The sequence below is a fragment of the Rhipicephalus sanguineus genome, chromosome 10 (genome assembly GCF_013339695.2).
Source record: "Rhipicephalus sanguineus isolate Rsan-2018 chromosome 10, BIME_Rsan_1.4, whole genome shotgun sequence".
NCBI classification, from domain to species: domain Eukaryota; kingdom Metazoa; phylum Arthropoda; class Arachnida; order Ixodida; family Ixodidae; genus Rhipicephalus; species Rhipicephalus sanguineus.
In genome coordinates, this window is record NC_051185.1 from 8,620,793 (window position 1) to 8,646,745 (window position 25,953).

Here is a 25,953-nt window from a genome sequence, read left to right on the forward strand (position 1 = left end):
AACAAATGTGCCGAACCTGAATTTCACCACGGCTAGTGTAATTTTATTTTTTCTTATTAACAATTTTCCAGCGTTCGAAGTAGATAGTACGATTGATCTTACCCCCTGTCCAAACTCTGACTTCTTTCCCACTGGGCAGGCACTGTAGTAGTGTAAGGAAAGAAAAAAAAAAGTAAGGTTGTACGCGACGTTATCATGCACGAGGCTTTTCTATCGTGTAACGTTTTTATAAAACATTTAGCGGTGTTTTTTAAACCATAAAACGCCGCAGTCATTAGTTCGTGCACATCAGGCATCTTCCAGAGCTAAATGTTAGAATACGAATTTAACAAAAGGGAGAACTTCTGAAATTAAGGAAGGTGAATTGTCGGCAACTTGCAGCTCATAGTGTATACTTAGTTTTCTCATAATTACCGTTCGGGAACAAATGGTATTTTGTACCCTGATGCAGTATTTTAAGCATTTCGAACAATTATTTGGCACTTGTGGACGCATTATGATAAGGAAAAGTATGCTGTAAAAGGGCACGACATTTGCTGATGTTATCCCGCCGGAGTAATCGGTGGTCGCATTGCTCTGACTGTCCGGTAACTAAGGCACTAGATAACTCCTTCAGCCATGCTTGACGTTATCTTCATCACCACCGATATATTGCTATGTGTTGAAGTGACGCCAAAATTCCTAAAGTTCAAGTTCATTAACGACAATGCATTGTACTGCCGTGCTTAGAAATAATTTCTTTTTTCATACCATGATCTTCAACTTCAGTCTCTGCATGGCCGGGTGATTGTCCTCTGCTCCTAAATAAAAAAGGCAAGAAAAACCGTTTAGCATGACTGCATTTCTGGCGTCTAGTTGACTGCTTGCAAGATGCGTTCTCTTTTAGCCCTGCACAGAAGATGGTAACGCGTGAGATAGGTAAGTTGCAAATGCTCCGTGGATATGGCACTAAAGCCATCAGCAAGGTACCGATGCTTGCGACGTTAAACATTGATGGCGTCTTTTAAAATCTTTCTAATCATAGCGCACGTGATGAAACTTGACTTTGGATAAGGATGTTCAGTGTTCGATTCTTATTCGATTCGGTCTCATAAATCGCCATTTGCACACCACTATATGGTTACGTGTCTTTACCAACGCGTCCTGTATAACAGCTGCTTCTATGTTGGGGCCTGTTAGAATATTATCTCCTCCAAATCCTCATGGAATAACAGATTACTTCTCATTTTGTGGCGTTAGCTACACTTGCCTAGCCGGAGCCGATTTCGCGTGGATCCTCATGAGCCGTGCTGCGCATACGCGAGGATCAATGATGTCACACAGCTGGCTCACCGCTCTCCGCGCTCTCCGCCACCGCGCTCTCTCCGCCACCGCGATCTCACGCGCTTTCCGCCACCGCCGCGCGCGACTCGCCGCTGCTGGTCTGTGCGTTCGGGAGGAGTGGCGTCGTAGCCATGGCAGACACACTGGCGCCAGTGCGCGCGCAGCTATTCGCCTTCGTTGTGCAGTCGCCGTCTGACACTGCGCTGGAGCCGATTGATAGCGCCTCTGACTGGCGTTTGCAGGTGGGTAACGCCATGAAGAAGGAGAGCGCAAATGCTGCTCAACGGCGCAGAACAGTCGAGAAGCTTATCTGATCGGATCCCGAAGTAGTTGCCTGGCAATTATCGGTTCAGCGTACGAAGAATGAACAGAAGGAGGCTAATAATCCTAGACAACCTGGAAAGCTAAGAACAGTCAGCTGAACCTTTGGCTAACGCTACGTATATCCTGGCATAGCCGAGCTGAGCCACTGCAAATTTTTTTCAGAGTAGCTTCGGAGCGGCAGGCGTGTTAAGAAATCTTGGCAGTTTGTAGGCGATAGGGATTTCCATACGTAACACAGGATCGGCCATGCCGATAGATGTCGCATGCTCGAGATATGACGAGCATGCCTATATGCTCAGTTACTGATTACGGGCACACGAATTGACAGCAGGCTATGAGAGGAAGCTAATAGTGCATTTGGTTGTACTTCATTATTATATGTTAACTGCACTGTTCACTGATACACAACTAAGAGGGGCGACTCAAAATCGTATTGTCTATGCCGGTTTCGTATCCTTCCTGTTTAATTACACCAGTTGGCATCGCAGCCTTCGGACACAACGTAAAAGCTTACGAATAAAGGTGCACGCATTCATATCGTACCTTGATAGGCAGGCAGTCAACGCCGCTCTGGTGGCAGGTTTCTGAACTTCGGACATCACTTCCTGAGGCAGGAGACAAGCATACGACTTCCTTTGCACGTTTGTCGACGGCCACGTGGCTTACAACCTTACCTGGCGATTTCAACCTAGACTATCTGAGTGAATACGTCTAAAACCGTTTCTTACTATAATACACCAGGAGAGTGTTCTTTAAAAGGTAAACGGAAAATGGATTGATTTATGCTCATTATGGCTGTAATAGCGATCGCGATGCAGAATTTACGCAAAACTAACAAAACAAGAGACGCATTGTGTTGCAACGCTTCTCCGAGCAGGCCCACTGCATTCGTTGAATCGGAGGTTAACCGGCAACACTGGCAAATAGTGGATGGTTTATTGTCATTTCTCTTTGGCGAGACTCCATATGGTTCGTAATCCAGACAGCGAAGTGGGAGAAACAGGGGTTCACTGAGTGGCATTGTCAGCTCGGTTATCTTAGGTCGCCGGTAGAAAGTGTAACTTTCAAATCACGTGCTTAAAAATAATGACGAAGGTGATTACTACGACACGAGTGAGGTAGTGGGGTGCTAGGACTTTCTAAGTGAGGCCGTGGTGGTGTAGTGACGGGACGTAGTGATGAGGTGCAGTGCCGCCTATATCCCCGTGCGGTGGACCGTGCACGCAAGGAAGTCCGAGTGCGTGGTGCCAGGTGACTCACCTTCAAGCTACTCACCTGCAAAACAAGAAAAGTGATCGATCGCGATAACTCAAACGGGTGAACGTGGGTTGTGCTTCGCGTTAAAAGTGCGTACGTTGCGAATTAAACTCCTCCACTCGACGAGAACGAAAAGAGAAGTTTGTACGTTACAAGTAGGGGCGTGCGAATATTCGAAAATTTTGAATAACGAATCGAATAGCAGGGGCGTAGCCAAGGGGCGGGGGGTTGGGGGGGTTCAACCCCCCCCCCCGAAATTTTTCAATTTTGCTTGCATATATATATACATGCACACATACAAACACACGCACGAACATACATAATGTATGGTTGAACCCCCCCCCCCCCCCCGAAAAAAATTTCTGGCTACGCCCCTGTCGAATAGCGTTCTATTTGATTCGGTGCTCGAATCGAATAGTGCATCTTAGAAATATCGAATATTTTTCGAATAGCAAGCACCTCAAAAACCTCAAAGGAAAGAAACCTTGGAACAGAGAAGGCTAACGTTGTTTATTTTAGTAATAAAATTATCAAGATGCATGCAGCCCAAGGTTTTACGGGACTATCGACGCTATATATATTGATCACAGGGTGAAGGCGTTTTTGCTTAAAACTCCGGTGTCACGAAAGTGAAAGAGTCATCAATTAACTATCATCATTAAATTCACGACAATATAGACTCATGAATTTTGTTTAATATTTACATGTCAGTTTTATTTCAAAGGTACTGACCAAGTGCTACCTTGAATACTGTAGTTACTGCTGTACTTCAACCTGCAGTTGCAAAATATTTTTGAGGCTCTCTCCTCAATACGAGCTTGTCTCGGGCTACATAATTCTGGTATTATTTTTGTCGGCTAAAACTAATCGCAATGTTCCTTTGTTAAAGCTTGTGAATATTTGTTTCAAGTAAAATATTGTGAAATTCTGGGGCTGTTTCGAAAATGGTTACATTAGCATTCTAGGGCTGCTTTGAAAATGGCTGCCTTACTATTTCAAAACTATTCGAATAGTATTCGGTTCGTATTCTTATTCGATTCGGTGTCATCGCTATTCGATTCGTATTCGATTCGTATTCGATTCGGTTCTAAAATGCACTATTCGCTCACTCGTAGTTACAAGTGAAGTATAGTCGCCACAATCACAAGAAACACTCTTCGCATGTGCGCCGAATGTGCTTAAAAAAATAAAAAAAGGTTCCACGTAAACAGGCATACGTAACTAAGGAGTCCGAACTTACTAGTTTGGCGAACTCTTCCCTCTCCTCCTTGAGCTTGGCAGTTTCTTCTTTCAGCGTGGCCACCACGGCCAGCTCTCCGTTTTTCGTGCCGTTGCACAACCTGCGTGAAGCCGCGAGACAGCAACGAGTGTCAGTAAATTATGCGCCATGCTTCTTACAAGAGGGTTCCTTCAATGGTCTCTGATATGAAATGCCCAGTAGAAAAATTAGCTGCCTGGGGGTAATCCGCGTGTTGATTTAAAAAAATGGAGGCACAGAAGCGGCCATTGTTAGCTTCAGTAAACTCTACGTGATGCTTCCTAGAACTGGATTTCTTCAAAGGGCTTGGATACGTAATGTATTGTAAATACAACAAAACAACTTTGGCTGCCTTAGTGTAGATAAAATGTACTTGGTCTCCTGCTGGCGTCCGATATGCTCGAACGGCCGAGCTGGGATAATTTTGTAATTTGTTGTTCACTCCTGTTGCACAGTAGTGAGTAAACGATAATTGAGTGTTTGAAGAGTCGGTCAGGATTAACAAGTGTGACATTGGAGTAGATTGATTGCCTTTCGGTCTCCTTGACTACTGGAACTTAATGACTTTTTACAGTGTGTCTCTTCAATGTGTCTCGCCATGCGTGTGGATAATTTCTCTGGTCTCTTCATACGCGGTATACTCATTATCTTCCCAGATATACCCGAGATGCTGCGTGCTCCAATACTCACTGAAAGGAGTGCCTCGAGCAACCCTGGTCAGTCCCGGACGACAATTCGAAGATATCCAGAATTGTAAGTGCTTTCACAGCAAGACACAGCCTCCATTATAGAGTTGGTGGTGCGAGTTGAACCATAACTACGTTCGCATCGACACGACAATGTCGCGTCTAGTCTGTCTGTCGGGTCGAAAGCCCCATGCCAGGTAAACGCTAGTGGGTCGAGTCAAGTGGGCATCGAGGCGAATTCTGTCAACGCGCTTGCAAGAAGTGGGTTGACTTGCCAAAAGAACTTCGCATTATGCATGCAAACGCGGCCGGTTCGGGCTTGGACTGGTCATATTTTATTATATCTCTACCCTTAACGGGTTTGGAGATGGAACGGTTCGGGCTTGGACAGGTCTTATTATATATCTACCCTTAACAAATGTTATGATAGAAGTTCAGGTGAAGATGGAAGCTTGGAAAGATGGAATACCAAAACGTTCGCTCCAGCGACATCCCCTGTTCAAGGATTTTTCCTTTAACAAATGCTATACAGTTGAACCTACCTCTATATAACGAACACTGAGATAGCGAATTATCGGTTATAGCGAACTAAATACGAACTTTGATTGGTCACGCTTCATTTCAGTGACATTTATTCTTCTTATAACGAAACCGAAAACGCGAAAGCCACCGCAATATCGGCTACAGCGAAGGAATGTTTGTTTATCGCGAGCCTGAAAACTGGAAAGGTGGCATATAAAGCAAAATAAATATTGAAAGACAAATCACAACTACATTTTTCTAAAATGTGGTTGCGAGATTAAATATTTAGTTCAAATGTGGCCAGAAATATGCGGAAATTTTGGTCATCCAGCGCAAAAAAGCGCGTTGGACTGGTTGCGTCACCGCAAAGGTATGAACAGAACGGGAAAACTTTGGAAGCTCGATTGTAGAGGGGTTATAGTGGGTTTGAAGCCAAGAATCATGCGTTCTTGCATGTAGAATTATTGCGGGAGCCTGATTGCCGATTTGCCACAGCCGATTTTAAGAGCGAAGCTCTTAAATATTGAGGTAAAACGTCTGTCGTCCGCAAAAAAAAAAAAGAAAGAAAACCTCCGCGCCGTTAACTAGCAACAACCAAGCTACAACTGCGCACCACCTGGGTGAAGCCTCGCCTAGCCGCGCATGCGCCGAGGAACAGCCGCCGCCAAGCCACGCCTACCGACAGAGACAGTCTGCGCAGCCGCCGCGCCGAGTTTGCCCAGTGTGGCGCGAGCCGAGTAAGAGTGACAAAAGGCCCGCGCTTCTACCGGGGGTGCCACAGCCAGGTTTGCATGAGTTTCTGGCGCTGGAGTTTGGACATTCTTGCAAGGTCTGTGACAGGCTGCGGTTCGACTTTACTCTGTCTACGCCAAGGGAAGGCCTAGCATCAGTCAAGAAGGCCACGTTAGGCCCCTAAGATCGGCCAGCTTCGATCTTTTTAAGCTTTACACGGCTGGTGTAAACTTCTTCATTTTTAAAAAAATCTGTACTATCGAAACCAATATAGGATATAATTAACTAAATTATGGTCCCGATGCTACCTTGTTGCGATGGGGTTCGGCTGTATAGGCATTTGTAAAGCTATACCAGCCCTCTTATCTAAAGAGCGTTTGCGTATTTGTCACCAACCGTGAGCGTCGTCCATCTTTGTCGCTTTTGGCGCCAGAAGCGGACGACTGGCCGTTGATAGCTGGTAGAATAGTCGGCGTGTGGTTTGCGTCGGCACTGACCGCGTGGTCCGCTCTCGACTGTACTCTGGAAACAGCGCTGGCGCGGTTGTCACTCGGTTCCTTAGGCAGCATTGGCTTGGACTCGTTCTGTGCAGCTGTCGCCCTGAGGTGCTCCAGATGCGACGTCGCTCGCCTGCAGTGTTTCCGCCTCCTGAGCCGTTTCGCTTCCTCCTCGGCCTCTTTCTTAAATAAAGCAAAAAATGACAAACATTGTGTTCTACATATCAGTCAGGCAAATTTTCATGCACAGATGTTTGTTTAGGTGAGGAAAATGCATGGAATTGACATACAGTGGTAGATAGATATATATATATAAAACGACTTAGTAGAATGAAATGCAACTCAGATGTATTTTTGGGAACACAACGTATTATATGTTATTATAATCGTTTGACACATTAGGTGCAACGGGAGTCGAGCACGAGCCTGCGCGACGCGTCGCGATGGGCTGCAAACTAAATACCAAAAAACGAAAGCAACTTGACGCTAAGCGATGCAGCCGCACAATCACAGACTTATAATGGCGTTTGTTTATTTGTAAGGCACATAACTTGTTCACTTACTACTCACCGTAAAAACGAAAAGAAAATTATATTCTGAATGGTAAGAACATTGAACTCTTTCTTAATGCGAACGCACCTACTGCAAGAAGTCTCGCTAGCCTCCACAGCGTTGCACCTGATGTGTGTAACGGAGTATAATTGATATAACTGTATTGCCAATATTTGGCTGAAAGAAAAAGAGATCTACCATGCTGAAAAGACAATTTTAACGGGCATGAAGGAATTAAAACATTTGCTCCTTTTATATAGGAGGTGTCAGGAGGTCACACAGAGATTTCACATCGAGACTGATCATCAGCTTTTGGTTTGCTAATGCATGTATGTATAACGGAGTTTTCTTTTTCCACTAAGAGCTCAGGGAGCTCTTGTGGCATGTTATTTGTACACGTGTCACTTCGAATCTCTATGGCTACTGTGAGAATATGTTGTTCCTTTCTTTTTCGAGATCGCGTTTTTAACATCGCTAGCCATTTTTTATATAACATTTAGCTTTGAAAAGAATAATGTTAAGCACGCCGGTTACACCTTTTTTTTTTATCGGCCGCTTAACACACAGCGTTGAGACTTGGCGTTACTTGGCGCTGCTGCCTTACCCACGTCAGGAAGTAGGCTACATTATTTGACATGACTGGCATAGCTTGACATTACTTGGCGCTCGTGTTTTACCCTCGTGAGGAAGTTGTCTACATGACATGACTGACATGGCTCGACAATACTTGACGCTGGTGCCTTACCCTTATGAGGAAGTAGTCTACATAATATAACAAGAATGACATGACTCGACATGATCTGACCCTGGTGTCTCACATTCGTGAGGAATACTTGCAATGGTAGTCTACGTGACTTCGCATGACTGGCATAGCCTGACATAGCTTGAAATTACTTGACGATGGTGTCTTACCCTCCAGATAAAGTAGTCTACATGATTTGACGTGACTGGACGTGGCTTGATATGATTTGACCCTGGTGCCTTACCCTGGTGAGGAAGTCGTTGTACTCTCGACGTCGCTCCATGGCTAGCCTCAGCCGGCGTTCATAGTCGTCCCTGATGGGCAGGCTGACGGGCTCTGGTGGGCTGTCGTTGCGCCCAGCAGGACCTCCACCACCACCACCACCATTAGGTCCCTTTGGCGCGGCCTCGAGCTCGGACGCCTTCTGCGGTCGCGGCGCTGTGGGCATTGCTGGTCCACGTACTAGCATTTGCATCTTCTCAATCAATCAATCAATCAATCAATCAATCAATCAATCAATCAATCAATCAATCAATCAATCAATCAATCAATCAATCAATCAATCAATCAATCAATCAATCAATCAATTTTATTCTCTTCAAGAGACATAATATGGGGACATATAGTTGGCAATGCATAACATCATAATATGGCAACGGGCCAGCAGTGGACCTATATCTGCTAGTTCCATGTCTATCAGTAGCAGTAGTAGTTGTCGTGCTCGTAAAGTCTCTCTGTATTGCATATCATAGCGAGGAACCTAGTGGCGCTTTCTAAGCGAGTGTCCTAACGGACGCTGTGCTACCATGAGAGTAGCGCTACATCGGTGTGTGTGTCTTGTCTGGCTTGGCTTAAATGAAACCTATTCCAGCAGTGTTGATGCTTTTGAAGAATTAAATCAGAATATAACTTTCTTGTTTGCCCGTAATATATAATTAGTTATTGTGCAGTCGCATTTATAGGGGAAAAAACAAACTTTGAAAGTTGCACACAGTGAGCGCAAGTCTTGTATTTCTTCTTCGAACTTTAGCGCAACCTGATTTAGTGTTCAAGGTTTATGAAAAGTCCTAGGTAATAACAAATAAAAAAATTGCGTTTCATACGCTGTTTAAGTAATAAACCATTGCGGTTAACGGAACACCGCTAGTCAGATCCTTCTTAACAGTGACTTGGCTCTTCGGCAAAGATGCCATTCCGAATCCATCACGTGCCGCGGTTGTGACGAACACAACTGAGCAGAACAACAGCGCCAGTTTTTCTTTTCAGTAACCATGATAAACTCTCTGGCATTGTCCTGCATAAATTCTCATTTTTCTTCACGCCGCGGAATAATCACACATTAAGTATTCAATAACTAGCATCTAAATACAAAAAGATGGAAACTGACAGGAAAGCACGAGCGAATAATAAGCAGATCGCATTCGTACCAGAAGCAGTGCAACGTTGCTGCGATTCCATCCACCCCGATATTGAAGTATAAAGCATTAGTCATGTCATGATCGCTATGCTATAAGCGTTATGAAAGATGCATATGCGCAGTGGAAGCAAATCAATTAGACAACGAATACACGATTATTCATACTTACATGTGTCATGAATGAGTCTTCATGCTTGAAGGTTCACGTCTTCAGAGAAGCCGTCCTCGATAACCTGGTGAAAACATGGTATACAAAAAAGTAAGCAACAGTTAGTGTAGGATTTGAGTTACGCTACGGCCAAACATCCTTTTTACAGTACATTGCGCGAGCTCGACTTTTCGGCGTTAGCATCGTCGTTCTTGTCATGACGTTCATGACATATATATGACTTGCCATATATATGTCATGAACATATATAACAAGCAATTGCTATCTAAGTCATGATATATGACAGTCTAAACGGTATTACTGTTGTGTCCTGAGCCATTCGGCATCCACGATAGTTATAAATTTTCGCACTAGAATTTCCAGAATCTGCAATGGCGTTTACGCGTATGCTTCGTGCGCTAGATCAGTGTTCTTGTATGACAGTGTGCTCCGTAACAATATAATATTTGTCAAGTTGAGTCTGTTACAATACAAAATAAGGCAGGACAACTCTCCGTGGTTGTAAAGACACTCAATTTCCCTTCGTCCTGTGTTTGTTGACGCACTGTATATTTTCCACGTATTAGCAGCCGACCCGATCAGTTATCCGTGTGGTTGCCCTCACTTCGCTAATGTTCTAAAGGTCACATCAAATACAGCAGAAACAAGATCGAACGTCGGAATGTCCTTGCGCGATATTTAGGCCCACCTCTCATACCGCTGACATCATCTCTAACACGACATCGAAATACGTGACTCGCGTACGCGCTGCCCGAGTGTTCACCACACGCGCCTCACCTGATTGGCCCAGACCTGTCACGTGCCACGTCGATTCTTCGAAAGAACCGGACTACTACACCGCCCCTCCGTTCGTACTTTTTTTTTTTTTTTTCATCCTTCGTGCCAGCTAACTTATGTCGCGATTGCGGGAAATAATCAGTATAAAATTATTCGCCAGGTAAGATAAACCGCTTCGAAATTATGAAAACGAAAGAATGTACGGATAGGAGGGCGAGAGGGTTGGAGGGCCGACGAAACGCAGCGAGGGCGTATCGATTGGTAATACGTGCTCAAAAACCGCGCCTCGAGCCATTACGACGGTGGGCTGCCCTCATTAACGTGAACGCTGTTTCTGGCGTCGGCCCCGTGCCTATAGCTGCCGCCCTGCTTTCAACATCCCACCACGTCGCCCGCTCGATTAGTTCTTATTTTTTTGTGCGTCCCCGTAACTTCCATATACGATCGTGTGCAAAAGGAAAGCGAAGCCTGTCGACTATACTGACGGAGTCTGCAACAGAAAAGTGTACAGTACTCCGATGCTAATGGCTAGAGTTGGCTAGACTTGGCTACTGTCGATTACTCTTGGCCTAATTTTGTTCATTGTTGGCTAGCGTTGGCTGCCGTTGGATCGCGTTGCGGGCGGATGACATGAGAAGCTAATGCTTCGTACACACTGCAGTTCCGTTTCACCCCTTTGCTGCACTATACCATGCATGGCTATGCTAGGAGCTGCTGGGCACACACCCGCTTTCTATATGGCGTATACCCGTCGAGTTCTTGCATCCGACGCCGGACAAGCCCCAAGCTTAAGCAGCTCCGCTGTTAAGAATAATTTAAACAAGACTCCTGTTTCAGAAAGAGAGAGAGAGAGAGAATTAAACTTGATTGTCCGACCAGGCGCGCGTTTTCTTCGCCCAGACGTTGGTGACTTCCTTATTCCAGGCAGCCATGGCTTGTAGCCGACGACCGAGCCCTTTCCAACAGCCGAAGCTGGTCCTCAGGGTTTACTGACAGACAACAATGTTTAAAATTGGGGGACGCTTAAGCTTCGCCTTTAAGAGTTGAACTCGATAGCGATATCCTGCCCCTAGTGCGCACTTCGAACACTACGAGTGTTTAACAGAATGCGCGCAATAAGGTGTGTGTCTTATGTAATGGGTAGCATGCTTTAAACTAGGAGCAATTATGCGCGAGAAACTTTTTCGAAGTTGCGATGCACCCACTACGTGGTCTTAAGGGAATACGCGCAGTAATGTGTGTGCCTTTTGTAATGGGTGGCTGTCTTTAAACAACCAGGTCGTTATGATATTGACGTGGTGTGACGCCCGATGGCAGTGTACGCTTGTACCACGCAATATTATTCTGATATTACATCTCGTACTGTGACACCTGTATACAGGACGCGTATTTTTGGGAAGCATGAAAGTTACTTTCAGTGCAGCTCCAAGCAGAGGCGTGGCTGTGTGGTAGAACACCTGCTTGCCACGCAGACGGCCTGGGTTCGATTCTCACTCGGACCGAACATTCTTATTATTTATTTTATTTGCAGCTTTTTCGATTTTTCGGTCACGGACAAGATGATGATTTTTCGCTCACAACCAACGGTGCCGACGCCGACGGCGGAATTTCTGCGACACGAGCTCTTTAACGCTATCGCGTTAATATGTTCGTATAGTTAGAGCAACGGTTACCATGGGATAGGAAGCACAGGTGGAGATGTCAGCGGGTTAGCTGGAATGACAAAATGAAGAAGATCGCAGGCATAAAACGGAACCAGCTCGCAGAAGACAGAGTAAATTTGAGATCAATGGGAGAGTCCTTCTCCTTGGAGTGGATATAAAATAGGCTAATGATAATTATAATGATGATGTGTAAATAGATAATAGTTACCTGTTTGGCTCGGCAACGATTGGTTTCATTAATGTAATTTCGCGCTGTCAAGCTCTTTTTCTTGATCCCGTGATTGTTTTTGTGCACAGAAGCCCTGTTATATTATTCTGTGAGTGAACAAGGTCTTCTGTCCTTGTGCAGCTGTTTACCACTGTAATGTGGGCGGCCATACGAAGCAAAAAAAGAAGAAAGAAAACATTCGGTTGAAATAAATTCAAGCCTGCCGGGTCAACTAAGCTGCATTCGGTGTTATAGACCCTTGTCACGCACAGCATTCTGCGGCGTCTTTGACCAAGAATAACAAACAAGCGAAGGAGCGGTAAAGCGTAATTCAGGCGTGTCGCCGATTCGTCGTGTGCCTGTACAGTGTCCACAAATGACGAGGTGGTTCGATCGTCGTTCTTATAGCCAAGACTGCACGCGCGTATTTTTGTGCTATCGTTCAAGATCGAGTATCGAGCCGGTGTGGCAGCATGAGGCGCGTACTAAAGATTTAGAGTTCTTTCCTTGTCCTTTGCAAGCAGCACCCTATGTTCAAGCCAGTGCGTCGACATGCGCGTCAAAGTGGTACAGTGCCACGCAGCGGCCGTAGCATGACGTTAACGTCGAAATTAATGGATATAGTAAACTTATACCCTAGATGCACAGCAGTGGCGTAGGCAGAAATTTGTTTCGGGGCTGGAGGGGGGGGGGGGGGCACGTGCCCCGTGTCCCACTCCCTGGCTATTCCACTGACGTACAGTACTCGCGGAATAAAATGCGACATTGCTTTTTTTTTAAACTTCAAGATGTAATGACTGTTATGCGCGATTTCTCGTTATATCCGCGTCATGTCGCTGCAAATCTAGCCACTAAAGGTATGTTGACTCTGACGTAAGTGTCCGAGTCAAAATTACGCCGATATGACACGAACTGTACGCGCTAGAAACGAAAGTATGGGCATTACGTAGCCCTAAAGTTTCTCGCTTCAATACGTGGGTACTGTATACGTATACATACCGTCCACTGTAAAAACATTACTAAGGTACAGGGGAAGGAAACATCCTTATTAAATACATAACAAAGTCGCGAGATTAACTTCACCTTGCTGCCGGCCCAAAGGGTGGTACTCCGATTACCATCAAGTAGGTATATGTATATGGGAACAGCATACTGCAGTGTTATATGGTTTTGCTTGCCACGGTCTCCGATTGCTAGGAGCTCGAACGTTCTCCTTTTTTTGTCCCAATGCTCGAAAACGGTTGACGTTGACTGTACTACGTCGTAAACAAGCCGTGTTCATCAATAATGGTCCAATGGTGGTGTATTCTGGATAGCTAGTTGATTTTACAGAACGCAAGAACAAAGCAGGCTACTGACAACCGTCTTGACGCCATGCATCGACTGTGGCGTGACTAATTGCGCGTCATTAGTGGCTAATCAAGCGTATCCAGAAAAGACAGAAGTTCTGGAGAATATGGAAGCTAGAAGAGATGAAAAGCTCTTGAAAACTGAATGTCCCTGGGGCCAACGTCTCGAATAGTGGTCTTGTCAACTTCAAGAAGGCAAATGATGCTGCTGCCCTGAAGACAAGACCTCTTGTTGAGACGTTGGCTCCAGCGACATCCCGTGTTCAAGGATTTTTCATCTCTTCAAGCAAGGGGCGTAGCCAGAAACATTTTCCGTGGGGGGTGGGGGGATTTAAGCCATTCGTTATGTATGTTCAATAATAACTAATAATTGTTAGGGTTTAACGTCCCAAAACCAAGATATGGTCATGACATGCACCTGAGTGGAGGTCTCCGGAAATTTCGACCCCCTGGGGTTCTTTAACGTGCACCTAAATCTTAGTACACGGGCCTCAAGCATTTTCGCATCCATCGAAAATGCGGCCGCCGCGGCCTAGATTCGATCCCGCGACCTGCGGGTCAGCAGTCGAGCACCATAACCACTAGAGCACCGTGGCGGGTCACATTATGTATGTTCGTGAATGCGTTTATGTGTGTGTTTGTGTGTATGTTTACACGTGAAAACTTGAAAATTATCGGGGGGGGGGGGGGGTTGAATCTCCAATTCCCTCCGCCCCCCGGCTACGCCAGTGCTCCAAACGTATGATGAGCTTATTCACGACAAAAAAAGTTCACTGGGAGCTTGCTTTCTAAGGTATCACAGAGCGACCTTAATGTTGGACTCTGTTGTTTCACGAATCTCCTGCCGCGAAAATGTTTTGAATCCCTGGATTATTGGCGGAGTTACCGCACGAAATGTTCGCTTTCTCTTCTTTCGTCGCCACGGGCGCGTTAAATGTTAAACAAATGTGCGATGAAAGAAGCGGGGAGAGGGAGGGGCAAGTTGGCCGCAGTTTCTGATGGGGTGCAATGCAAGAGAATCCATGTACTTAGACTTAGGTACATGTTAAAGAACTTCAGGTGGTCAAAATAAAACCGGAGTCCCCCCCCCTCCTGCTCTGCTGTGTGATTTAGAGCATCAGGCCCGTAGCCAGGAATTTTTTTCCGGGGGGGGGGGGGGGGCACTTGCTGAAAACCTTGACTGTTTGAGAAAAACACCTATTTTATTCTTTATTTTTGGTAAAAACACGTACTTCACCAAAATTTCGGGGGGGGGGGGGAGGGGCGGGCCCCTCCCCCTGGCTACGGGCCTGTAGAGCATATCCATGTAACAGGATGGATAGGTGGGTTTGTTCGTACTGCATACTGAGCGTTTTTGGTGTGTGTATACCTTTCCTTGTCCTGCGTCTTTTTTTTTTTTTTTCGTGCTGTAAGTTTTATAGTATATTCCTGGTTTCGGCACTTAAACCCAAGAATTTATTGTTGATGTCTGCCTGAATGTTTTCATTCGGTGTGTTTTATAAATGCGAAACAAGTCTCCCGGTGTGCCGTGTATCCTCTCAGATGGCGTGTCGATGAGCAGTTTGCTGCGTAATTGAGCCAGCACAATACCGTTTCGCTAGTCACTTTGTGTGACACTCACACGTGCACAGACAGGAAGCGCGAGTAATTTTTTCCCTCATAGTCATCAAAGGCGCCGTGCGTTATCCGTACGTCGACCTCTTCAGAACTAGGGCAGCACGCGGCGCTTACGTGTTAATCTATTGATTGCAGAGTGCTATCTTAGATCTGGCGTAGCGGCACCTAGACACGCTCTCTATAATGTACAGTATGAAGCAGCCGCCGACACGTCATTCCTTCATTGCGGTTATAACGGGAATGGCTGGTAAATGTAGACTTCCGATGTGGAAAAGGCAACCAGCTAAAATTTGTGGACGTAACTTAATTACGACCAGAAAACATGCTGTTTGTCGTCGCGGTGGTTACGGCTGCTGATCCGAAGTTGCTGAATCGATGGCTGCTGACCCGCAGGTCGCGGGATCGAATCCCAGCCACGGTAGCCGCATTTCGATGGAGGCAAAATGCTAGAGGTCCATGTGCTTAGATTTAAATACACGTTAAAAAAAAGAAAACCCAAGTGGTCGAAAATTCCGGAGCCCCTCACTACGGCGTCCCTCATAATCATATCGTGGTTTTGGGGCGCAAGACCCCAACAATTATTAATAGTGGTTACGGTGCCCGGCTGCTCAACCGAAAAAACCGTGTTCGATCCTGGCAGCAGCGGTCGCATTTCCATGGAGGCGAAATGCTAGAGGCCAGTGTACTGTGCGATGTCGTCGTCGTCGTCGTCGTCGTCATCATCACCATCATCATCACCACCACCATCTATCATCATCATCATCGGCCTGACTGGGCCCACTGCAGGGCAAAGGCCTCTCCCATGTTCCGCCAATCAACCCGGTCCTGTGTTTGCTGCGACCACATTATACCCGCGAGCTTCGTGATATCATCTGCCCGCCTAACTTTTTGTCTCCCCCTCGCGCGTTTGTATTCTCTTGGAATCCAGTCTGTAACTCTTAATGACCAGCGGTTATCTTGCCTTCTCACTACATGCCCTGCCCATACCCATCTCTTTGTCTCGGTTCCGACTAAGATGTCTTTCACACCCATCTGCTCCCTAACCCATTCTGCTCTCTTCTTGTCCCTTAAGGTTACACATATATAATTTTCCTTTCCATTGCTCGCTGCGTCGTCCTCTATCTAAGTTTAAACCAACCCTCTTTGTAAGCTTCCAGATCTCTGCTCTGCGATGTCAAGGACACGAGGTGGTCTAAATTATCCGGCGCCCTCCACAACGGCGTCTTTCGTAGCCCGAGTCGCTTTGGGACGTTAAACTCGATAAACCAACCAGAAAGTTCTCGACTGTGTGTTGGTGCGCGATGCTGCTATACTATGGGAAGTCGCACAGCTTTGTGAGCACTCAGACCGCTTTGTGAAGAGTGCATAGTGAACGGCACTAAGCCAGATATTCCGTCACTTAACCGCTTCCACTCGCCGTGGTATATAAATCTTAGCAGGCGAAGTGTAGCGCTGCCAAGCTCGAGGACGCGGGTTCGGTTCTCAGCCATAGCGGCCGTATGTCGAGAGGGATGAATGCAAAGAACACCCGCGTACTTAGATTTAATTACACGTTAAAGAACACCATGCGGTCATAATTAAACCAGTCTCCGTCTACGACCTGCGTCATAATCATATCGTAGTTTTGGCACGTAAAGCCCCAGAAGTTATCAAGTACTCTCCCTAAAAGATCTCGAGCTATCGTTATATTATATCGTCCACTCTCTCGCCTTCTGACACGCCTGTCAGCAAATTAACAGGAGATCTGCATATTATTCCAGTCTGGTCTGCAGAGACGATTTTCTTGTTTGTTTTTTTCACTGCGTCGTTGAACCATCTTTTCCCGAGTAATGTCGTCAGCAGGTTCACGTATATGCGTGTACTAGCAAAGGAAGTGGCTGTGCTGTCGCTGATCACGCCTATCTGCTAAACACACCCACCTCATCGCGCATGGCGCGTGCCCGGGTCTTTGACCCGACACCACAGGCGAGCCCCGGAGCTTATGAAAAGTGACGTGAGCTTGAGCGATGCAAATGTATGTAATCCGGCCCGGGCCTGTACTTCGTAGCCTGGAGCATAGAGCGGAAATTATGGAGGCATAAACTGTGACGCCACACAGCTGGTATGGGTCGTAAAAGCGCTCACTCTCGCCGACCGGAGCTGGAACCTCAGGTTCGGCAGCGGATGACTTTTTGGGGCCGCTGGTTCCGAAACCGGGTCACGCGTTGTCGGGGCGGTGGTTCTTTGCTTTCCGGGAAAGGAGATCGAAATAAACGAAAAAGGATAAGGTATGTGGCGCGGTGACGAAATTGGGTCGACGACTGGGCGCACAAAGTGCATTAGCTGGTCGCACATCTTTTCTACGCGCGTGTGTGTTTCGGTGTGCGAAAGTATGTATGTGGTGTTACTGTCGCGGACCGCAGGGTGCCGACGGGCTGCGCTTTGTCTCGCGTCACGTATTGCACGTCGTCGACGACGTCATGTCAGGGCAACGCCGTCGCTCGTGCGTGAGTAAGGGGGCGCTGGGGTCGAGGGGAAGGAAGGAGAGGAGGTTTTCGCGCCGCCCAATGCGGGGGTCATCCGCGTCACGGGTCTTCCCGCGCGTGACTCCCGGAACTGTGATTAAAAACGCGGGTTAATGGCGCTAATGCGTCGTGCTGCCCCCTTTTCCCAACCCTGTATTTGCCGACTATACACTATAGGTGGCGCAACTCTCGGAGCAGTTGCAATTTTGCTTTTGCTTCGTTTTAAATGTTTGTTATTTTCCACCGTTCCGGAATATGCGCACTGCTCGCCCGTTTTTCTTTCCTAATGTTTTGGGCAGCTCGGTACATTTAATTTGCGTTCCGCTGCCGCTGTTACAGCGCATTCGTGGTCGAGTAGTTTATCTTCTGGACTGTAGGTATGCGGGTTCGATTCGCAATGCTGGTCGCCCCGACTAGGACAGAGAGTGTTAGAAATAGAGTGAAAGAGGCTTTCGGTGTAATAGGTTTTGCACTCGAGCTTTTTACACTTGCTGGCTAGACAAGCTTTCAGTTTGGAGACATGAAAGTGCACTAATTGAAATCAGGACGCCATGCACACCCGCACCTCGAAAACATTGTTTTATTTATGCTGTCATTTATCCTTTTACTACGTTATTGCTTTCGGCATGCGCTCTGCAGTACGCTTCAACTGAACTTTCTCTAAATGTCTATTTAGACTGCACGCTAGTATCCCCAATGGTAGCCAGTAGAAGTACTCCGATAAACAGCAGGAATTTCAGCTTTTTATGTCACCAATTTTGGTTTCTTTGGCGTTGATGAAGTGCTCAGCCTCATTTTCTGGGTTACCAAGGCTTATTTAGGCAGTCAGAAACGATAACTTATTCAGCCGAGACGACCAAATGAGGACAGGGCTTTTAGTAGATGAAATCCAGCTGAGGAGGAGAAGGTGAGGTTCACGTGAGGAAAAGACGCTATTTTTGCAGCCCTAGTTCCAAGCACGGTTCAGCGTCACGAAATGCAGCTCTCTGACCGAAGGTATTGCTGTCTTTCCACCCCCCTTTCCCCTCGCCTTTCTTTTTGAACGCTTGCAACACGCAGCACATGCTACATTTTGTAATTCTGGTTTCACAATACTTATTCACGCCCATTTGACAAAAGGTAAAGAAAACAAGCAGGAAAAAAAAAATAGCGAAACTGGACGATTCTGGAGTCTAATCTCGTTGCTTCTAGGTCGTTGCTAGGTTGCTTCTCAGCGCAGAGAGGTTGGAGTTAAACCACAGACAGTCACAGACACGACATGGACGTCCAAACTCCGGAGACATGAACTTGCGCTGAAACAGAGCGTTCGCACATCCCATAGATCTACGGGCACGTCGTCGTTCGCATAGGGCTTCCATCGCTTCGGGGTCTTCTCGCAGTCGCCGTTGCCTTTTCCGTTCCCTAGTATTCTCTTGTACGTACCGCTGAAGCACTCCGTACAGATGCTTCAGCGAAGTTGAAACGTGCAGCCACGGGAGTTTATCACTGGGTTAATCCCGACGGTTTATTAAAGCTTTTCTGAATTTCTGGTTACGCCTTTCTAGAAACCTTGATTGCTGTTTGCCGGCCGTCTGTTGCCTTCTTCATTTTTATTACACCAGCGGCGAGTAGTGGGATTTGCCCAATTTCTGTGGCACATACCCGTTCATGATGATAGTTTTTTGTACACATTTGCGCACAACAAAGTTTTTACGGCCGGCTTATAAAAGCTTCGCTGTTATAATGTATGGGGCCGCAACATTTAAATGGGTACGGATTACCAGCGAAGCTGTATTCGCGTTTCTGCTGTAGACGGCTGTCCAATCGTTTCTCCGGCGTGAGCGACTGCAGACGGCGATGTTTTTTCTTGGAATCACAGTCTTTCGACGCATTCACAGCTTCTGCGCGGTCCCGTTTTGTTTGTATTCGCGTTGCTGCCGCTGTCGACAAAACAGACAAAAAAGAAATGAAGACGGCGCAGTAGGCACAGCGCGCTCCGCCAGCTGCGCCGTCTTAATACTTTTTTTTTTCGATTTCGTCTACATAGGGGTTGGGTCCGGCCAGAAATCCCCGACATGGAAACGCATGTGCTAGCCGTAGTCGTCTTCGTTGTACAAAATCAATCTTAGGGGTGTGCAAATAGTGAATTTTAGAACCGAATCGAATACGAATCGAATAGTGATGACACCGTATCAAATACGACTACAAATCGAATACTGTTCGAATAAATTTCGAATAGTAAGGAAACCATTTTCAAAGCAGCCCTAGACTGTTAAGGTAACATTTTTCAATATAGCCCAAAAATTTTACATCTTATTTGAAACAAATATTCACATGCTTTAGCAAAGGAACAATACGATTACTTCTAACCGACAAAAGATACCATGATTATTTAAACTGAGTCAAGCTCGTATACAGCAGCCACTGGAGCGGGGGTCTCAAACCCATCCCAACTAACGGGCCGCAGCCAGGAAAACCCGGGGGAGGTGGGGGGGGGGGGGGAGAGGAGGTCTAATAGGCTGTAAAAATGTTAGCTAACATCGCCATTTGAAAGAAGACCTTTCCCATATTTCATATATGAATCATTACTGCAGGGGATTTGGCGCCATTATTCCAACAACGTATCGATACCAATCTCCAAAATGACTAAAATCTGGACGCCAATGCTAAAATTTCTAAAATATAGAGTTTTGTTTCACGGTTATGTATCAACACATAGTGACCACAAGGGGTGCCTCACTACAAAAGTGCTTTAGACTAGTCACGCCTGTGTAGCTCATCAACGTATTATTAAGAAAATAAAAAAAAAAGGTCGAACATAGTGATGTGTGGGCCGCAAGCGAGAGGTCTGCGGGCCGGGTGTTCGAGACCCCTGCACTAGAGCCTTCGAAATATTTGCAACTACAGGCTGAAATGCAGCAGTGACTACAGTATTCAGGGTGGCACTTTGTCAAGAGCTTGGAAATAAAGCTGATAAATTAATTTTGAGCAGTTTTCATGAGTTAACATTATCAGAATGTCATGGTGAAGCAGGTAGTAGGACGAATCAAATTCAAAATAATTTAGCGTCCAGGACTAATTTCAGTAACGATAGGTAAACTTCAGCATTATGTGCTTGCTTGCTTTCTATTCAAGCACATAATGCTGAAGTTTACCTATCGTTACTGAAATTAGTCCTGACGCTAAATTATTTTGAATTTGATTCGTCCTACTACCTGCCAACTTTCGGCACTAGTATGGGAACCCCTATTGCGCCAACATACGCCAACATTTTTATGGGACAGTTAGAATCAGAGCTCTTGGAATAATGTCCAATGAAGCCTTCCACCTATCTCCATTACATAGACGACATATTTATCATATGGGAACATGGCGTAAGTGCACTAAACGCATTCATTGACCACTGTAACAAGTTTCACTCTAGTATTAAATTCACCATGCACCATTCTTCCAGTGAAATTAACTTCCTAGACACGACAGTATCTATTGAAGCAGGAAAATTAAAGACGACGCTTTACAGAAAACCAACAGACAGCCAGCAATACCTAGAGTACACTAGTCATCACCCGCGACACTGCAAACAAGGAATATTTGTAGGACAGGCAAGGCGTATAAGAAGGATCTGTAGCGATGACAGCGACTACGTTCACCACTTGACAAAGAAATTACCCGCAAGATGCTCTAAACAAGGTCTTCAACGAAGCATGTCAACTAGATAGGAAATCATCACTAGCTCAAAGGGCCCCCGTAGCACAGCCTAACCAGCCGTCAGCATTTATAACCAAATACTCAAATGCGCTACCAAACATAAATAATATCCTCCGTAAGTAATACCCAATACTGGCAAGCAACAAGCGCCTTAGAAAAGCGTTTCCCGGAGTGCCAAAGGTCGTGTATCGCCGCAATAGTAATTTTAAGGGCATGTTAGTGCATGCAAAAGTAAACCCTCATTCTACTGCCCACATAACACCTTGTTCTCGTCCAAGATGTAAGACTTGTAAGCACCTTCAAGATGACGTTACAGTTAAAAGCACCGGAAGTGATTACGTCCATCATATAACATCTAGTTTTACCTGCACTAGTTCAAACGTTATCTACATGATCGAATGTTCATATTGTCAAAAACGGTACATTGGCGAAACGGGATAACCTGTTAATGTTAGATTAAAGGGGCATCGCGCGGACACGGCGAAGAAGTTACCCAAAGTAGTGGCACAACATTTTAATGTAGCAGGTCACAACTTCGAAGATCTCAAACTTTACATACTTCAGTCAAACTTCCGGTCCCTAAGAGACAGAAAATATACAGAGTCATACCTTATTCACAAGTTCAATACACTCCAGCCAGCGGGTATTAACGTTTCTAAGGGGGCTCTTGAATCTATTCGGTATGGTACATACACAACGAAAACCAATGAGGGTTAAGTCATTCTTCTAGGAATTTCGAACCTACTATTGTTAAACTGCCACGTGCTTCCACTGACAATCATTCAGCGAAACGTATACCCTCCCGTCTCCCGCCCACCCACCCCCCGCTTTCTGTTCCTTTTTTTTTCCCGCGTTCCTTATGACTCGCCCAGTCGTCACGGTGGCCTCCCCCCCCCCCCCATCCCTCACCCCTTCTCCCTTCTGGTGGAGAGGGCACGAAGCATATACACACGATAGCAAAGGAAATCAGTTCCAGCCTTGAAGAAGACAAGTTCACTTGTCGAAACGTCGGCTCGAGCACCCACCCCCTGTTTACGGATTTTTTCATCGCAGCTTCCATCTTCCATTTCCTGCCGTTTTTTAGAGGATAGTGTGTACGTTAGCCATTTGAGACTACTGGAACATCCTGCAACACATTTTGGGCAATTGTTGTGCACTGGCTAACATGCCTCTAACACTTTCTGTGGTCGCCAGGGGAGTAGCTAGGGGTGGTATACCGCAAACTTGCCCCCCTCCCCCCTCCCACCTCAAATTTTTTTCTGCCATGGGATACACAGCACAATATGGCATTCGACCACACTTCCCTGATATGAAGGCCGGGCAGGCATGTGCGCCCACTCCCCGCTCTCCGAAAAAAAGTTCTGTCTACGCCACTGCTGGTCGCACAAGGTTCTTGAAAAAAAAGCACGTTCTGAAAGGCATGCTCACATTTCATTATGTTGGATGATTTTGGATATGTAAAAGAACTGCAAAAGTAAATCATGCTATATGTGGTTTTGTGAAGAAAAAGGAATACCAAGTATGCTGACCAAATGGGCTGACAACCACGTAAAAAGGATAATAGCCTATAACCTTTGTTTACCAGCCCGATTCATTAGCTTTCTTGGTCGTTAACTTTTTGGTGTTCCGGTGAATTTACACTTTATATGTTCATTGGTACAACAGCGAGTTCTTGCTCATTATCAGTAAGGTCAACTGATATCATACCCGTGAGTCGTACGATGTCAGAACGAAGTCTGAAAGCATACGAAGTCAGAACGATGTCATGTATCTGTATAATACACTGTCACGTGCGTAGAATAGCAGGAATCACTTATGAAGAAGCTCGAAGCGGTATCGATTAGTTAACTTTCAGCGGTAACATAAACAAACGCGCTCGAGTAGTCTTTTCCTTGTTCCATCGCTTTCGTTGTTTACCCGCCGAACGTTGTCATGCATGTGTGTCACGTATGGCGACCGACGCCGCACTGCAAAGATAGCGGTGCTCGCACTGAAGGTTAGTCGGCAAGGTTACAACATGTTAAAAGACGGGGCGTGCAGGCACGGGCACAGGAGAGAAGTCGGGGCAACACAAACACCGCAAAACACAAATGTCATGTGTCGTTGGGTGCAATCCTTTGATGTGGGTGAAATCCTTTGTTCAACACTACTGTCATTATCGTGAAGCACAAACGCAAAGTGCTCGGGAACTCGCGGAAGCCTTCTTCGTCAAAATTATGCTTGATGATCGTATATCTTAACCTTCCGTTTGCTTGCTAGATTGCGAGGTACACATGCTTAGAAACTTTTTCCACGTGACTTAGAATCCTATACGCACGCATGATGTTGGTATTTCGCGTGCGCAGCTTTGTTCAATAAATTTTAGTTGTTGGACAGCGCTCGTCCTGTGTCCTCCTTTTCCTGTGTGTCTCCGTCGTTCTCGCTCTGGTATTTTAAGTATGCATCGATTCCAACTCGCCCACATTTCTACCTTATTACATCTCTTTTCACTTACCGTCCCGCACTGTCCGCTGATGTCTCCGTGAAACACTTCACATCTTAGCAGATATCGTCTTGCGGTCAGAATGAAACAGTGACCTCCAAGCCGCCCCGCCCGTCGTACGAGTGGCCGCTGTCCGGCCCCGTGCTGTCCTTCTCTCGATAAGTGGGCCTCGGTGCCTGTTTTACGCGCCACTGCGGCCCGGTGCGCGCGCCCGCGTGCCGCCCGAGTTTGTACAAGCGAGCAAGCACCGGCGCTGCTTTCAACGGGTACGGGAACGGGTGCAGACCTCGTCGATATTCGACCGGCGTCTGCGCCGTAGCCAGGGGTAACCACCTTGACGTCGCGCCTTGGTGAGTTGCCGCAAAATGGCCGCCACCTGCCGTTCCGCGGACGCGATTGGTCGGAGAGGGTTCGACACGCTCGTTGGCGGGAGCCGTCGCCGCCGTGTTTGTCGGCTTCGCGAGCATTCGCCTGCTGGAGTAAGTTGGCCCTACTCTGTCTCCTACGGAAAGCCAACTGTTTTTCCAGAAGCGCTTGGCTGCATTTGTAGGTATTCCCGTGCGCTGGTCAAGGTTGACTGTGCCCTTCCGAACTCGCAGTTCAACGTTGATGGAATCGGCGGTGTTAATAGCTTGCTGGTGGCGTACTGCGCAAGCACGATGGAGGGAAGAAGAAAGGCGCAGAGGAAATAGCGCAGCTAAGACAGACAGGAAAGAGCGCGGACTTTAGGCAGACAAGAAAGTATCTTTCTTCTGGAGTAATCGCTTCTCTCCTCTAAGTACAAAAACTTCTGTGCAGGTGCGCATGTTCACGTTTTATGGGCATGTCGGGTCCTTTACCTAACTCAGTGGGAATAGCCGCGCGTTGTTTTCCTTGTCATATGCACAAACACCCGATGGGACCCTTCGTGTGGTTTATATATAAGCATGATGCATTGAATACGGAGTATAAAGATAATAAATGCCTACATGGACAAATTAGTTTTGCGCGCTGGCTCATAGTTGGAAAGAACGTGTCCTCAAACAATTGCAGCGCGTTAATGGCAGGCAGGATCTCATAAGCGAAGTGCTCTGCGAATCGAGTCTCGCAGCTGCGAGCATTGTAGCGCGCACGCGATGGAAACTGAACAGTGTTTGACGTCCGAATGTTTTAGTGCATTTTATTATAGAAAGACAAATGTGGTGGTGTAGCCTGATCAGGTGGACAATATCAACAGAAAAATTTTTATTGCACAATATCATCAAACAATAATAAACGGCAACAAGTATTTCGCGGTAAACCCGGCGCGTGCCTCACAAACCACGCCGTAACAGATCGCACTTTTGAAACCGAAGCAATAGCCCTTGTATAGTATACATGCGCGTGCAATGTATGTATGTATGTATGTATGTATGTATGTATGTATGTATGTATGTATGTATGTATGTATGTATGTATGTATGTATGTATGTATGTATGTGTGTATGTATGTATGTATGTATGTATGTATGTATGTATGTATGTATGTATGTATGTATGTATGTATGTATGTATGTATGTATGTATGTATGTATGTAAAATTACCCGTGCTAGAGTGCATCGTAGGCCTGCGCATGTGCAGATAAGTCATGAGTATACTCAAGCACCTAGTTCCGAAGAGTGACGTTGCAGACGTTGTATACAAGTATATATAATTTAAATCTAAACAGTCACCGTGGGATACACCACTGAGCGTTTGCGCAACGAGATTTTTTTAAATATCGCATATATTTCCTCTGCGTATGATTGTCTCTAAGACATTGGTTGTGCTCAAAAGGAACCAACTTCGTTTGCATCTGGACATCATGAGCGATGCTGTATTGCGTGTATTTAAAGTGTCTGAGAACTGAAGTAGACAGCGCGTCCTACACTATCCAATAGTAGTATTGCAATAGTAAGAAGCAAATAATAAAGCCTGCTTCGTGTAACCATATGTAGTCAAAACTACGGGTTCACATTAGCACCAATGGCAGTCGACCAGCTTTTTCGCGGCTCGGGAATAACAACCCGATCAAGGCACCGCGATCAACCTGCTTGTTGTCAGAAGGCTACTGAAGAAATTCATTACGATTCTCAAAAACGAAACTTTGTAGTTGAAGATAACATCGTCCTTGGTTCAGGGTTACACATAGCTAACACTGCCGATTGCATCACACTTATTCAGAGAC

The 25,953-nt window shown here is 46.1% G+C and overlaps 1 protein-coding gene across 1 annotated transcript; it reads right to left on the minus strand.

The window, feature by feature from the left end:
- Positions 1-98: 98 nt before the first annotated feature.
- On the minus strand, positions 99-24,057 carry LOC125760128 (uncharacterized). Its single transcript, XM_049419843.1, has 9 exons — positions 23,780-24,057; positions 9,480-9,543; positions 8,138-8,317; positions 6,499-6,782; positions 4,145-4,244; positions 2,908-2,922; positions 2,191-2,252; positions 751-800; positions 99-142 (listed from the first exon to the last, which is right to left on the minus strand). The coding sequence occupies exons 2-9, from the start codon at positions 9,486-9,488 to the stop codon at positions 99-101; spliced, it is 744 nt and encodes a 247-aa protein (XP_049275800.1). The 5' UTR covers positions 9,489-9,543; positions 23,780-24,057.
- Between the last annotated feature and the right edge of the window lie 1,896 nt (positions 24,058-25,953).

Excerpts from the sequence above, each read along its gene's own strand:
- LOC125760128 (XM_049419843.1), bottom strand. Across the intron at positions 6,783-8,137 it reads ACAACGACTTCCTCACCAGG|AAAGAGGCCGAGGAGGAAGC; the intron begins GTAAGGCACCAG and ends GCTTTATTTAAG. Across the intron at positions 801-2,190 it reads TTGACTGCCTGCCTATCAAG|GAGCAGAGGACAATCACCCG; the intron begins GTACGATATGAA and ends TTTTTTATTTAG.